Below are 14,921 nucleotides of genomic sequence, written 5' to 3' on the forward strand. Positions count from 1 at the left end.
TGAACAGCCATGAAAGGGTTAAAAACAGTCAGAATGGTAATTCAAAAAGCTACCAGTGAATAGGATGTGAGACAACCAGGTTGGGGTTCAAGCACCCCTAGTTATTATTTCACTAATATGTTCCACTCCTTTGCAATTCTGGAATTAATCTGACAAATTGTCCTACTTAAGCCACAATTGGAAAATGTATAAATTGACTCAGTTTCCAGTTCCTTGCATCTCCCTTCCCAACATTAGCAATGTGCACAAGTGTATTAATAAAGCCCTTTAAAAAAAATTGAAAGTGGGAAGCACAATGTCCTATAAGATCTCCACCTTCCTAACTAGCATCACTTCTGTCTCATCTGGGTTCAGTTTCAGTTCATTCACTTTCAGCCTTTTGGCCACAGCAGTCAGGCAGTGGCACAAGACCTCTACCACCTCACTGGAGGATTTGGATAGAGAGATTTAGAGCTGGGTGTCATCTGATTTATCCTAAAGACTTTACACAGACGTTGAATAAGATGGGCAATAAGGTTGCACACTGTGAAACCCTACAAGAGAACTCCCATTCTGAAGACATCTGGCCTCCAACTTCAGCCTTTGAGTCTGATCCGTGAGCAATGATTTAAATCAGCCCAAGGTACATCCCCAAAACTTACTTCTGCCTCCAAACACCTGAACAGGATGGCATGATCCACTGTATCAGTTGCTGAAGACAGAGTGAGTAGGAGCAATTTTGTCCAAATAAAGATGGTAGACATTAACTAAAACCTCCAGAGCCATCTGTGTCAGCCAGAGTGAAAAGGGTCCAGAGCACATGAGTTGCTGACTCCATCACCTTGCCTAGAAAGGACAGATTAGAGACTGGGTGATAATAGTCCACATCATTTTTCTATAGAGATGGTTTTAAGTAGTGGGACAGAAAACTGCCTTTATGAGTGGCCAAGGGAAGGTGCCCTGAGTTAGTGACTGATTTCTGATAGTCATCAAGGATTCATTAATTTGATCCTTACATGACTTTAGCTGTATTTAATATTGCCAGGATTGTTTACTCTGGCTGACAGAGGCTCCCAGGTAGAGGTTTTTCACGTACTACCTCATTCTTTTTAACTAGCGATAACTGAATCTGTATTAGGGCTGCCAAGTGGGGGCGGGTAAACCCCTGCTTCGGAGGCCCAATTTCCGCCGCCACGGAATCGGGCCCCGGGGGAACTCTGCCCCCCGAAGCGCAGCGTGGCTGCGTCACCAGAGGTGACGCAACCACGTCAATCACGTTGGGGGCGTGGCCCCAATCGTCGGAGGGAAAACTCTATGGTTTTCCCTCCAACGATCGGGGTCACACCTTCAACGTGATCGACATTGCGCGTCACTTCCGGTGACGTGCTGGTGGCGCGCGCACATCGAAGAACGGTTCCCGGAGCTCAGCGAGGCTCCCCCGCCGGTAAGAAAAATTGACTTGGCAGCCCTAATCTGTATGCAAGACAATTGCTCTACCACTGAGCCACAGCCCCTTCCCAGTTTGAACTTATTAAATAGTAAGGGAGAAATTAGGTTAAATGATAATACAGGTGATGGAGACCTAGAATTTCTTTCACTATTTTATCAATAATACCTCAATAAACCTAGAGAATAATGACAATAAATTCATATTGATGGTCTATAGATTGATGCACCATTATGCCCTCAGATACTGCAGATATAGATTTTAAAAATTCTATATACACCCATGCATGTTATCTGTGTGTATGATGACAAAAATAAGAACCTCCCAGTACTGCATGGGGATTTTCAATGAAGTTCACAAATTATTTAATAAGGCCAAAAGCTCAAGAGAGGAAGAAGCTTCTGGAAAAAGCATAATAGTTTTATTTGGTTTTCCCCAGTTAGTTTTTTCTAAGTTCCATGGTTAGGTAGACAAACTAATACCTGATATAGCTGCATTTCCTAATAAAGGCTGTGACCACAAGTGAGATAAATGATTTGTCCACGTGTCTTTTTTTATATTGTAGCAGGTGAAGTAATTATATGGTGCAAACATTTTTTTTGGAGGAAATCACTTCCTTATGAAGATAGTGCAGGCATCAGAATGCTGAACCAAAATGCAGCAACACATGTTTTTATCAATGCGAAACACAATGCTGCATCACTACTAGTGCAATGGATCAAGATCCTATTGATTATCCTCCCAAAACCTAATGAATTATGAAAATCATGACCTTTTACAGAAATCTTGGTGGACTAGCCTCCTGGGGAAATAGGGGAGAGGAAAAAATATGATTGGGGATTGTTTATTGATTTTGGCAGAAAGGAAATAAATGGCTGGCATAACTTCTAACAAAGCAAAACTCGGGATGAAAGAAGTACAACAGAACACATTGTTGTATTATCCTTAGGCATAATCAAGGACAGACCTGAACAAAAAAACTGACTGGGCTTTCAATCCCTTACAAATCTTCACCATTCAGATCAGGGTTTCCTAGGCCCCGGTCACACGGGCAGGAAACTGCGGGGGGGAAGCGTGGCTGTTTGCCCTGGGGCAAACTAACACGCAGTAAAGCGATCATACCTCCTGTGGAGGTTCTGTGGAGGTACCGTAGAGCTTCTGTGGTTACGGAGAGGCGTCGATCACAACACATGCCTGCGCGCAACGAAGAAGCGCGCGGCGAACTAGTTTTCTTTTTTTGTGTTCACTACGAATGCGCATGCTCTGTTGGATGCATGTGCGCAACCACGGGGACTTGGGGGGGGGAAAACCTTTTTCACAAGGGGACATGGGCGGGCGCCGGATGCCACCGGAAACGCGATCAGACGCCCGCCCTTGCCCCGCAGTTTCCGGAAACTAGTACCTCCGAGGTACTAGTTTTTTGCTGCGTGGTTTCGGGAGGAAGCCTCGGTTGTGCCACAGAAGCGCTACGCTCCCCAGATGTGCTGGTGAGATCGCGCCTGCAAACTCCGCCTGTCTTCCGTATCTCTTGTGTGGCTAATGTTGCGTGTGACCGCAGCCCTAGAGTGACTTAAGTTTGCAGAGGAGTCTCCCTGTCTACCTAGTGGTATCACTTGCAAAAGCAGCAGGGAGATTTGCTGTAGAGCCGTTTACTTAACCAAGGTCTCATGTAGGACTGCAAGATCCCTCCTGGCAACTGGTGGGGGATCAGAGGACTTACCAGTAGAAAGAAGAAGGCCTAGGCCAAGTTACCTGTGTTCCATAGGAAATGACATCATCATGACAGTAACTTCCAGTTTATGCTCTGGTATTTAGGCAAAAACTCCATGGTAAACCTGGCTTCTATCATAGACTTTTCCCCCAAAACCACAGCATCATCTGGAAGTCACTGGCTTTCTGTGTGATGCTGGTAACATGGCCTAGGCCGCCTTCTTTCTACTGGTAAGTCTGCCAGCCAGTGGATTGGTGGCTGCAGGGCAGAGGCAGGCAGTGGTGGACCACCCTCCTCCTCCAGTCTCATGACACTTCAAAGGCCTCACAGTTATGCTTGGGCAGTGATTTCACCAGGTAACAGCCTCAAGTCTGTCTCTTCATTCCAGTTTTATTAAACAAGTCTTCATCGTTTCTACTTCATAGACAGGGGCACGTTTCAGGGGAAGACAAGCATGTAATGGATTGATTGTGTGAGTAGTGGTAGGTTATCACATGGATAATTCCCTAGCACTTGCCAAAAATGATTTTCATCTTCCTCTAAAGAATCGAGTGATTTATTAGGGTACTAGTAAGTGCTACATCCCATGTTCTCCCATCCTTTCTTCTTGAGAAGAGGTCTAAGGATATGGGGTGGTTGAGCAATACTATATGATCGGGGAAACTTGAGGTCTGCAAAAAGTTTCAGATTGAACCGCATATTCTTTCTTCAGATTCATTTGGGGGTGGGGTGGGGAGACTAGCCCAATGTCACCCAGCAATCTTCCCGACACTGTGGATTTGAACCTGGGTCTCCTGGATCCTAAACCAACATTCTAACCACTACAGAACACTGTTTTATATGCCTTCTTCCATTAGCACAGTTCCAAAAGAATGTTCCAAAGACATTAAGAAAAAAACAGCTCATCTGGATCATGATACATTTAGAGCTTATCCAGATGTTGCAAGAACACAGCACTGCTGCCGCCTCGAATTTATTTCCCCCCTCTTCCTCGTAAAGCTGATGTGGACACAGTGCAGGAGGCAACATTATTGTGCTGTGCATTGTTCTCAGCTAACAACCAACATTGTGAGTGGGGATAGAATAATGATGTCACATTGTGCATTATGTTCACCAAGAAACTGCAAGACAGTGGAGGCAAAAAGACACAAAATAGAAGCAGTTCTGTTTCTTAAGTAATATCTAGTTACAGCTTTATCAATAGGACCTTGATTGCTGAGCTGGGAGCTCCTGATTTTCAAAGCCACTAAAAACTTTGCTATTTTGATGTTTCAAATGTCTTTTGTATTGTTACTGCTAATTTAACGTTAGAAGTTTACTATATACCTGTTTCTTTTTTGAAGGCTTACAGCCAGGACATCAGGAATTTTGATGGTTGTGAACTAATACCCAATGCAATGCCTAGTACCCCCACCCCCCTGCAAAGCTCAACTATACCTGAGAGAGGAACTTTGGCTTATTGGACCACTGTGCTGTGAAAGTCCCATGGAAATGAAAGGGAACTGCCATTCATTTCAATTGGATTTATTGAAACAGTTCTTAGTATTTAGGATGAATTCAATACATGGGATATTCCAATGAGTCTAATAGAAGTATATTAATATTTATTTATTTCTTCAACTTCTACTATCGAGCAAAAAGATTCCAGACAAATCTGTTAGACTCAGTTTTTTTCAGTGAACACTATGGAAGTCAGATCATTGGAGATGTTTGGAAATACAGCTAGATCAAACAGGTACTGGGAAGGAATATCTCTGAATGGTCCAAATAAGTTTAAAATAACTCACTCCAGAGTTATTAACACGGTGGATTCTAGATAGGGTTGCCAGCTCTGGGTTGCAAAATACCTGGAGATTTTAGGACTGGAGGCTGAGGAAGATGGAGTTGGGGAGGGGAGGGACTTCAACAGGGTATAATGCCACAGAGTCCACCTTCCAAAGCAACCATTTTCTCCAGATGAACTGATTTCTGTTGCCTGGAAATCAGCTATAATAATGAGAGATTTCCAGCTACCGCCTGGAGGTTGGCAACCCTAGTTCTAGATGTAGCAAAATCACTAAGGGCCCATTCGTAGAAGTATGTTTACCATGTAATGGCTGAAACATCAGGTGATGACTTATACATGTGGAAGATCACAGATCGAACATCAGAAAGATTTCATGTCAGAACTGGTAACGGGACTATGTCATACATTTGGCTAACAATGTATAGCCATCAAATCATGCCGTTGTGAAACATCCCTTAGTAAATGCGGCAAAACCAATTATGGGATCAATTCTTTCATAGTTAACCTGGGTACATAGTTCCTCAATTCAGCTCCTTTCCCACCTGGATTGCAGCCCCGTCCGTCGTCCTGAAGAGTAAACCTTGGGAAGCATGAACACTTGTAAGATCCTACTGTGTTGATGCAGAGGTGCTGGCAGAGCTCTCCAGGATAGACAAGGCACTCATCCAGGTCATCTCCAGGTAAGCTGTTTGACAATTCGGCTTCATTACTGATCGACAAGGCTTCATTGTGATCCTCAATCTCTGAAACTGCCAACATGCTTGAGCCATTAATCGGGATAAGAATCCCCTCCCCCAAAAAAAGAGTGCATGCTCTGTATGTGTGAATTACATAACTTTGACCATTATTAGATACTAGCAAAGTGCTCACCAGTAGGTGGAACTGCCCTGTGTATAATCCCATGATGATTTTGCCAAACTTCATTCATTTATTTATTTGAAAGACTGCTCTCTACCTGCTTGGTGACCAATGCAAGCTAACAATATAATAGCAACATTTAAATACAATTAAACAATGACAGTTTGCACAAGAATTTTATAGGCTGCTGCTACAGAAGCTTTACTTTGAAAGAAAAGGACTGGAAAGTCCCCACCTCAGAGCTGTTCTTACTACATTGGAGGGAAATTTGAGTTTTGCCTTCCTCATCCCCAGCACCAGTCTTAAAAATCTTAATCCCCACACAGGTAATCTATTTTTTTAAAATCTCCAAAAATAATCACAGAGCCACATGTGAAAAAGCCTGGAAAATTAATCATGAAACTACATGAACCATATGGTGATACAGAATCTGACAGACTGCTTCTCTGAGCAAAGAAGGCACCTCCTGCCCAGAACTTCTCCTATCAATAATGACTTTGGTAGCACTCATGTGTCTGACAGGAAGCCTTCAGGTGACAGAAACAATTATATCCCCTTCCTTCAGATAGGAGATCTCCCAACTGGTCTCTCTAGCTGTCCCTTTACTGTCAGTTTGATGTACAAGCAACAATCAGGTGATGTTGTTTACCTCAATGCCACAAAAAGCTTCGGCTGACTAGTTCCAGTCATTAAACCCCTGTTAAAAGGACAGGACCTCCCCCCCCCCATTCAGTTGGTAATCTTTGTCAGTCCTTGTCAGTCCCTGCCTGCCCTTGTTGAAAAGCCATGGTGGCAGCAGTGGCATTCTCCCTTCTGAGGGCAGAACTAAATGTGTGCAGTTCCATGCATATTCTCCTCACTGAGTATTTTTAACAGAATGCAGCTGTAACACCTGTGACTGAAATGGACATTCTGGTACAGGAGAAACTAAGGCTCCTTCCATTTTTTTCTTAGTGTGGGTAAAAGCAGGATTATATGCTTTTCATTGAGAAACCAGTAGAAGGGAAATAATTTATATAGCAGTCTATTCCCCCCCACACAGAAACACACTAGACTGCCCCTTTAAACCACAACTGTTGTGGCTGCATTCTGTTAAGGACACAGATCATGAAAAATAATCATAGAATTAACACATAGTATACCCAGGGGGTCAGAACTCAGCATCAACTGTCCCTTGATCACACTGAGATTTTCAATATACACATGGCATGGCCTGTAGTGGGCAGAACAATGCAGGGAATCAGGTAATGGAACCTTAAAGAGCACAATATATAAATACAAAATATATGTAAAAGTTTGAGCAAACGTCAGTTACCAGTCCAATGAAATGTGAATGAAAAAGGGATACATTTCCCTGAGTCCAGAGATTTATTTGTACATGCCAAGACCATCTTCAAGATGGTAACCATATACCAGCAACAGATGCTAAGAGATGAAGATCATATGAAAAACCAGGAAACAGTGTTTGTTTTTAAAGGGGAACATTTTCTTGTTCTATTTCTGCCTCGATCGTTGCCTCTGGGCAAGCTTGAAGCATACGTAGAAAATCAGGCATTTGGCAGGTTTCAGCTTACTTCCTTGCCATGGGTAAGAAAAAAAGGCCTAGAGGTCAAATACTAACTGGCAGGAGGGAAAGCTCAGGGAGAAGGAGAATTGAACTTTCAAATGGCCATTGATTGGGATAATTGCTTTAGTTCTTGCTGCACAGTTCATTTGCCCGCAAAACAAAGAAAGGAGAACTGATTTGCCTGAAATAATACCAGAGAGGCAATGATAAATGCCATTGTTTTTTCAGCCCTGGATGTTTTCTATTGCATCATGCCATTTCTCAGTTGGCCTTATAGTGTCTGTCTATTTACATAAGAAACAATTACCATATATTTATTGTAATACCAGTTTGGGAGGAAAGTGATGCATTTCTTATAAACTTGGTGTGAGATAAGAAGTGTGTGGTAAGAGATTAGTGGTGGATGATGGTGCAAACTGCGAAACCCAAATCATTCTGCTGGATTCTCTGGATGAGTCATAGACATTAAAAAGCTATGTGAAAATCAGTGACAGTAAAAGAAACAGGTTTATTCTACCCTTCCCATTCTTCTTCTGAAATCATTGTTTTAATTCATGATCTTGTACCAACAACTGTATTCTAAAATGCTTTTGTACTTTGCAGTGATGTGCAAGCAAGGCACATGCATTTCCCAGAGGTAAAATGTGCAAGTTCCAAAATGGATATGGAATGCATGCAACATGCTGTAGGGGAAATCTCATCCCTTCGTCTGTTAATCAGAAGCACCACTCAATGCAGTATCTTCTTTTCACCAATTTTCATAATAATCACAGAAGCCCAAAGCTTCCCTCTCTGTTGTCTTCCTCCTCCTCTCTGTCCAAATTTAGATGGCAATTCCTCAGGCAGGGACTTGTCTTGCAGTCAGCTACTCTGTAAAGTGCCATGTACCCTAATGGTACTGCATACATAATAAATAAAAATAGACTTCAGCTGTATCTACTTATTAAACGTTAATGAAACACTTTGAGATTTCCCCCCCTATAGAATTTGTGAGAAGCTTCTGGTTTTCCAGCTTGGGAGAAAGGGGAGCACTTATATTTTCCATGTGAATCAAATACAGTATTATAAAAGCATAATTTGCCAGGCAGTTGCTAAGTTCACTTAAGTTTCAACCATGTCATCTAATAAAGAATTAAAAATCAACAAAGTGAACAGAAAACTATCATTTCAATTTTAGCATCAGGCTTAAAATCCATAAGAACTCGAGATTTTTGAGCATGTTTCTTAAATAAAACTTTTACAAGAAGCAGCACAGACTAACTCAAGAATCTAAATTCAGCAAAAAGAGGAATTGTATCAAAAAAAGAGGTTAATGTATCAAAGAGAACTCTGATGTGGTATATGATAACTACAGCAAGAATGACGTATGCTCAGAATTGGAAACAGCAAGAAGTCCCGAAGATTGAAGATTGGATTAAAAAAATATTATTTTCAGTTGAAATGGACAAACTGACAAGAAAGTTGAATAATATGGAAGCAGAAGATTTCTATAAGGACTGGAAGGATCTAAAAGAATACTTAGAAAAGTATTGGGAAGTAAAAGACAATTTGTTTAGTTTTAATAATTATTAATCATAGAATGCTTAGGAGATAGGATAAGTTAAAAATTAATGAGTATAGTGAAATAATAGTTACCTAGTGAATCACAAAAAGAAAATTGTTGTTGTAAAAATTAATAAAGAGATGGGCAGGAGGTCGAAGCCCTGTGGGAAGCCATATATTAGGGAGGGGAAAAGGGAGGTGGGTAGGGTATGAAAGGGACAAATGTAAAAAAATTAATGTTGATTATGAATGTTTATATCCTAAATAAAAAAAAATTGACAAAAAAATAAATTCAGCAAAAAGAAACATGGGGGACTGGAGCAAAATTCCAGTATGTCCAACATTGCCCACAGGATAATTTTAAAAGCCAGAGTGACAATGTAGTAGTCCAAATACATGCACATTTAACTGACACAGCTTCATGCCAGGTGTTTGCTTCTATTAAATTACCTGGGGCAACTGCTGCTGTCTAATCAATGTTCATTCAGTTGCTTTCTTTTTATTCCCCCCCCTTCCTTGTTTTTAAGCCTTACCAGCAATATTGGCTGAGCAGAGAAACAGTTACAGGAAAGAGGCAGATATCAATCTATTTTTAGTCCTGGAGAATTTACAACACTGTGAATTAGGAATTAATATCCCTTTTAATTCTGTGAATTCTGTCTGAGCACATCATTCCAGTACATCAAAACTGTCTATTTTTAGAAGTATGGTGAGCATCAGCAAACAAAACTCAGGTGCCAGTTTCCATGCTGGGAAATTTCTAGAGATTTTGGAGTTGGAGCATGGGGCAGGTGGGGATTGGAGAAAGGAGGTACCTCAGTGGTGTATAATGTCATAGAGTCTACCCTCTGAAGCAACCATTTTCCCCAGGAGAACTGATCTCTGTGATCTAGAAATCAATAGTTATTCTAGGATCCATGCAAGCCCCACTTTGAAGGCTGGCAACCCTATGTTTTCTATCCTCTTTCCTGCCCTTAAACAGGCAGAAAAAAGGGCTTTAAGAGGGAAAGAAAATGAATTCAGGCTTCATAGACTGCAGCGTGTGCAGGAGTTGTTGGACTAGTCAGTAAAATAGTGGTATCTTGATAAACTCCGGCTCCATTCCAGCACGAACCATTCAGACTTAAGCTCCTCCATGTTCCCCCCCCCAAGAGTATGCTGTGGTCTCATGGTACCCGAGAAAACAGATTACCTACTCATGGAGGATACTGTAGTGCCTTATAGAATGTCTAGTGGGCCACATGTGCTATTCTTTATTAAAGGATAGCACTCCCAGTCTCCATGCAAACATAAAGCCTCAAGGAGACAGGCCTTGCTTGAATCTGCCCAAAATTTATTGGATGCCCTTCGTTCCATGACAAGGACTAATAGTCTGCCTCTCAGTCTTTGAGACAGGTTCTTCAGGCAACCAACATAAAAAAATGAAATGCCAGATGCTTAGGTGAATAATAATGTTTTCATCTGGCACATAAAACTTAACAAAGAAGATTCCAAGCGGAGAGCAGCAGGGAGAAAAAAGAGGAGAGTTTTACAAGAATCTTCATCAATTTTGTCCTTCCTCACTGCATGAGGAAAGCTTTAGCCAAATACTGCCAGATTTGTGAGAATCCTCATGTATGCACAACACTTCAGTGTCTCACTACAAGGTCACAGGTATTAGATCTCCTGTCCTCTCATACCTTTTATGGAGAGAATTCCCCCCACCCCCAGCCTTGAGGTAGATTTCCAGTCTTGGAAAACTCCATCAACTTTGTTTTATTTCTTTCTAGCTCTGCATATGTATGTATCAGTTAACAACAAAACCCTGAAAACAGGCATCAAATTGGATTTGTCTCCCAAGGTTATATATAAAAACCTTAATACTTTATATATTTTGCTTTATGGTGGTACCAAGGGCATAACTGGTGATCATGTAAGACTCAAACAATAGAATTGGCAAAAAGATATTCTTTTGAATTTAAATACTGTATGTTGATATTTAGAACATGAAACTGAAGAACAACATGTTCCCTTGCCCTATACTGGTTTTCATTGGGCCAATAGCATAGTTCCCTAGGATAAATAGTTTTGAACTAGCTATTTAAAATGGGAACATTTCATTCCACCCAGACACTCTCTGACCTAATGTAACAATGTCAGTTTAAACAGAGAAAATTCAAAGACAATCAGAGTTGGAATTCATTAATGTAATTGTGCTTCTCTCAGAAAGAATCACAATTGTTTCTTTTATTAGAATGTGTCTCCAATTTAGCTACATATTGTAGTGATGATATGTTTATGACACTAGTAAACAAGCTTTGCTTAGTTATTTTCTTAGCTATTTTGGTTTCCAGTCCACATGGGGGGGAAATATTCCTTAGTTCGTTTCACACATCCAATGAAGTAGGCTGTTGCCATAAAAGAACATTCCTCAATATGCCAATAAGTCTTTAGAGTTGCCATTTAAAGCACAAGATTTTTGTTGTAGATTTTACAACTTAGCATTGTTTCTCAGAGTTCTATCAAGGAATTTCCATTCATTAATTTAAGGTTTGTCTTTCCTAATGGATGCATGTTTTATAAAACAGTACTACACATTTTGATGGGCTTCATTATGAATCTATAAGAAATTAAATTTGCCCCCTTTAAAAAAATGGTTCTCATTAAATATATGTCTCTCTTTACTACATTATTTCCTGTCATGGATTGTGTGATAATATATTGCTGTACTCTGTTTTATGTAAAAACTAATTAGACGTCAAAAATAATAGCATGCTGCATTAATTACTTTATGATGTCTAAAAGCATAATTTATGGAATCATAAAGTAAAATAAAGTAATTCTGTAGTTACAAACAGAAAAACCCTAAGGGCAGGAGAACTGCAGAGGGAAAATGTTCAGAATCTACACCATGACAGTTGGAAACATTTCATCTGCAAACTACTGGGGCAGAGATAATATCACTTGAAGTGATATCACCTTTCAGCCACATGTTTTAACGTGGGTTGACCCACCTATGAGGCAAAAGTATACTTGCCCAAGGCACTGGCTATTTGGAGGGCACCATGTAACCATGTACTAATGCTTTAATCTCCCACTAGCTGTGTTGTTAATTCCAGTGGAGAATAAAATTGCTTGCAATTACTAGAAATTACAAAGGCACATATCAGCAGAACTAGGGAGAGGAAGAGAGGAATGCACAGTATGTGAGCATTGGCTAGAAAAAGACATATCAATGAGCTGGTCTCTTTAATAACAGCTTTTATGTTTTAATCAACTGACCAATATTATTGTACTAGGTAAATGCCTATCATTTAGACAGGTGTGGAGTGAAGGAAAAGAAAAATCAGAGATTGCAGAGTCACCATGGGAGGGAAATAATTGTGGTGTTCTCAGGTATAACGCTTGTCTGACAGGATAGAAAACAGGAAATAGGAGGGAAAAGGGATGCAATAGTTGTTGTGCCTTGCAGACCCCTGTCATCTTATTCCTCAGGATTCCCTGTCTCTCAGGAACAGCGTTTCGGGGAGATCAGCAGGCTTTAGAGTTGCCAGTGGGGGGTGGCAACCAGTGGGGGATGGGGGGACTTACCAGGAGGAAGAGGAAAGACCAGGCCACATCACTGGCATCACACAGAAAGTGATGTCATTGTGCCAGCAACATCCAGGTGATGCTCTCGTATGTGAGCAAACTCTCTATGGTAAAAATGGCTTCTACCATAGAATTCTTGCCCAAATACCAGAGCGTCACCCAGATGTCGCTGGTGAGATGATGTCACCTTCTGTGCAACACCAGCAACATGGCCTGTGCAACACCAGCAACATGGCCTGTGCAACACCAGCAACATGGCCTGGGGGAGGGGTGGCAACCCAATTGGGCAGCAGTGTTAGGGGGGAATCAGGAAAGTCCTTTCTCCTTTTTAAAAATAAATAAATTTATTTATGAGTTTTTCCAAGTACATACAACCATATGCTTTATAAATTCATAGTATTGGAGTTCCTTTTCCTCTTAATGTTTTAACAATTTATAAACTTTAATCCATCTGTTCTTAAATACATTTTTATCTTTCCCGTGTAATATCATTGTTAAATTATCCATTTCTGCCTTCCTTTCTCCTGGTAAGTCCCCCTGCCAGCTAGCTGATCAGCAGCAGGAGGGTAGGGCCTGGTAGCGGGGGACCCCTCCCTCCACTCGGAGGGGTGGCAACCAATGTTCCCTCTAAGCTATGGAGTCTTGTGAGCAAAAATTCTATTTTGTGAGCTACTGGCATTAAAATTGTGAGTGAGCAATTTGGCTGCTGCATAAATTAGTGGGCTCTGGAGCCATCCTTCCTGAGCCAAGACAAAAATGTGTGAGCTGGAGACTAAAAAACTGTGAGCTAGCTCACACTAACTCAGCTTAGAGGGAACACTGGTGGCAACCCAATTGAGCAGCAGTGTTAGGGGGGAATCAGGAAAGTTCCATTCTGCCACTGGAAAATCTAACTTGGATCCAACCCCATGAGACAGAAACAACTTCTATATACTTCTACTTTCACCGAATTCTAATAGAAGGTGAGACAATTCCAAAGATTTGTTGCTGTTGTTCAGATGCTACTTTACACAAAGAGTGATTAAAATGTGGAATTCATTACCAAAGGATGTAGTGATGGCCACAGAATACCATTTATCAAGTGATAAGGTGATCACTAGCTAAGAGAATTCCCAGAACCAGTGATTATAGGAAAGCATTATTGATAATAGCTATTTTATAAAAACTTTTTGCACATGACAAAGGAACCCCAAATAATTATCATGTGATATATATTGCACAAACTGATGCAAAAACTTTTGCAAGGGATCATATTATGGATGTATTTATAGAGCCCCTGGGCCCAACTAGACCTGTGATGTGCATCTTTCTAGCATTTTTAAAGTCAAACAGCAACTGTGCATGGCTCCAATTCAAACTTAGGCTCCTGTGTGAAGAAAGAATTTAACTCTTCTACCACAGCATGATTTCACCAATTGAAAACTGGGGGAGAGACTGACTTTTCCACACCTGCCCAGTTTCATAAATCTAAACAACAAAAACTTAGCATGCTTTTCTTAATCTTGGAAGTGATGAAAGGACAGGTAAAGAGATGCTGCCTGTCTCCCCACCCTGTCTTCTAGAGCTAATAAAAGCATTGTAAGTTTGGATAGCTTAGACTTGTGAAACTGTGTGGATCCATTCAGTAAGATCCAGTCTCAGATTGCTAAGCAGAGACAGAAAGAGAGAATGAAATGCAAGAATTTGCACCTAATGTTTGTGAGAAGTATTTTTGCCTTTGCCAATCATAGTGAAGAAAAATCAGGAAATACAAAGCATAACTTCATTACAGCTGACATTCCATATCTTGATGCCTTTCTAGTTGATGTACAATCAGTCTCCCATGATACTTATAGATGTAGAAGCTCTGCTATTTCTTAGATTTCACAGGCATTCTATTGCTGGCACGTTTCATGTTCCCCAACATGTGTGGATAGCATTTTACTTTAAGCTAATGAATTCCTCTGTGTATTTCAAAGGAATCGATATGTATCCAGTGGCTATTCTTAACAGTTCTTTCTAAAATTTGCTTGGCCTCTGAATGAAACGTGGCACTTTTCACAAATGCTTAAACAAGTAATGAACAGAAGATACGGAAGCAGAATCAAATGTGAAAAGCGAAATAATTGCTATAGCAGTTGTGAGGAGGCCAAACATCTTGGAAACCTAATAGAGAAAGCGACCAGTACACTTAGTCTGACTCTTATGTACATCCAGAATCATGTGTTTATGGAGTGAGGATGACTCTCATTGCTGTGCTTCCTGTAGGTAACAATGCAGCACTTACGTTTCTCAGGTGTTGCCGTTGGCAGTGGTTCAGGGTGCCGTTTAAGCTCTGGAAGAATAAGATGGTCTTCTCCTTCACAGCAGGAAAGCATCACATGGTTGCAGGGATAGCCAAGATTTGGGTTGGACTCACACCTTTGACCTTCACTTTTTACTCGTAGGCCCAATGAACAGCAATCACAGCATTGCTGTAAGG

General features: G+C 40.9%; 1 protein-coding gene across 1 annotated transcript in view; it reads right to left on the bottom strand.

Moving 5' to 3' along the window:
* Positions 1–14,921, bottom strand: part of FBLN2 (fibulin 2) — a 225,170-nt gene that overhangs the window by 45,669 nt on the left and 164,580 nt on the right. Inside the window, exons 5-6 of the mRNA XM_015428721.1 lie at positions 14,727–14,913; positions 5,466–5,672 (exon numbers count right to left, since the gene is read on the bottom strand). Of these exons, the coding sequence (XP_015284207.1) occupies positions 5,466–5,672; positions 14,727–14,913 (394 nt within the window). The remainder of the gene's footprint in view (positions 1–5,465; positions 5,673–14,726; positions 14,914–14,921) is intronic.

The sequence above is a fragment of the Gekko japonicus genome, unplaced genomic scaffold, assembly GCF_001447785.1.
Source record: "Gekko japonicus isolate JY-2015 unplaced genomic scaffold, Gekko_japonicus_V1.1 scaffold695, whole genome shotgun sequence".
In the NCBI taxonomy this organism is placed as follows: domain Eukaryota; kingdom Metazoa; phylum Chordata; class Lepidosauria; order Squamata; family Gekkonidae; genus Gekko; species Gekko japonicus.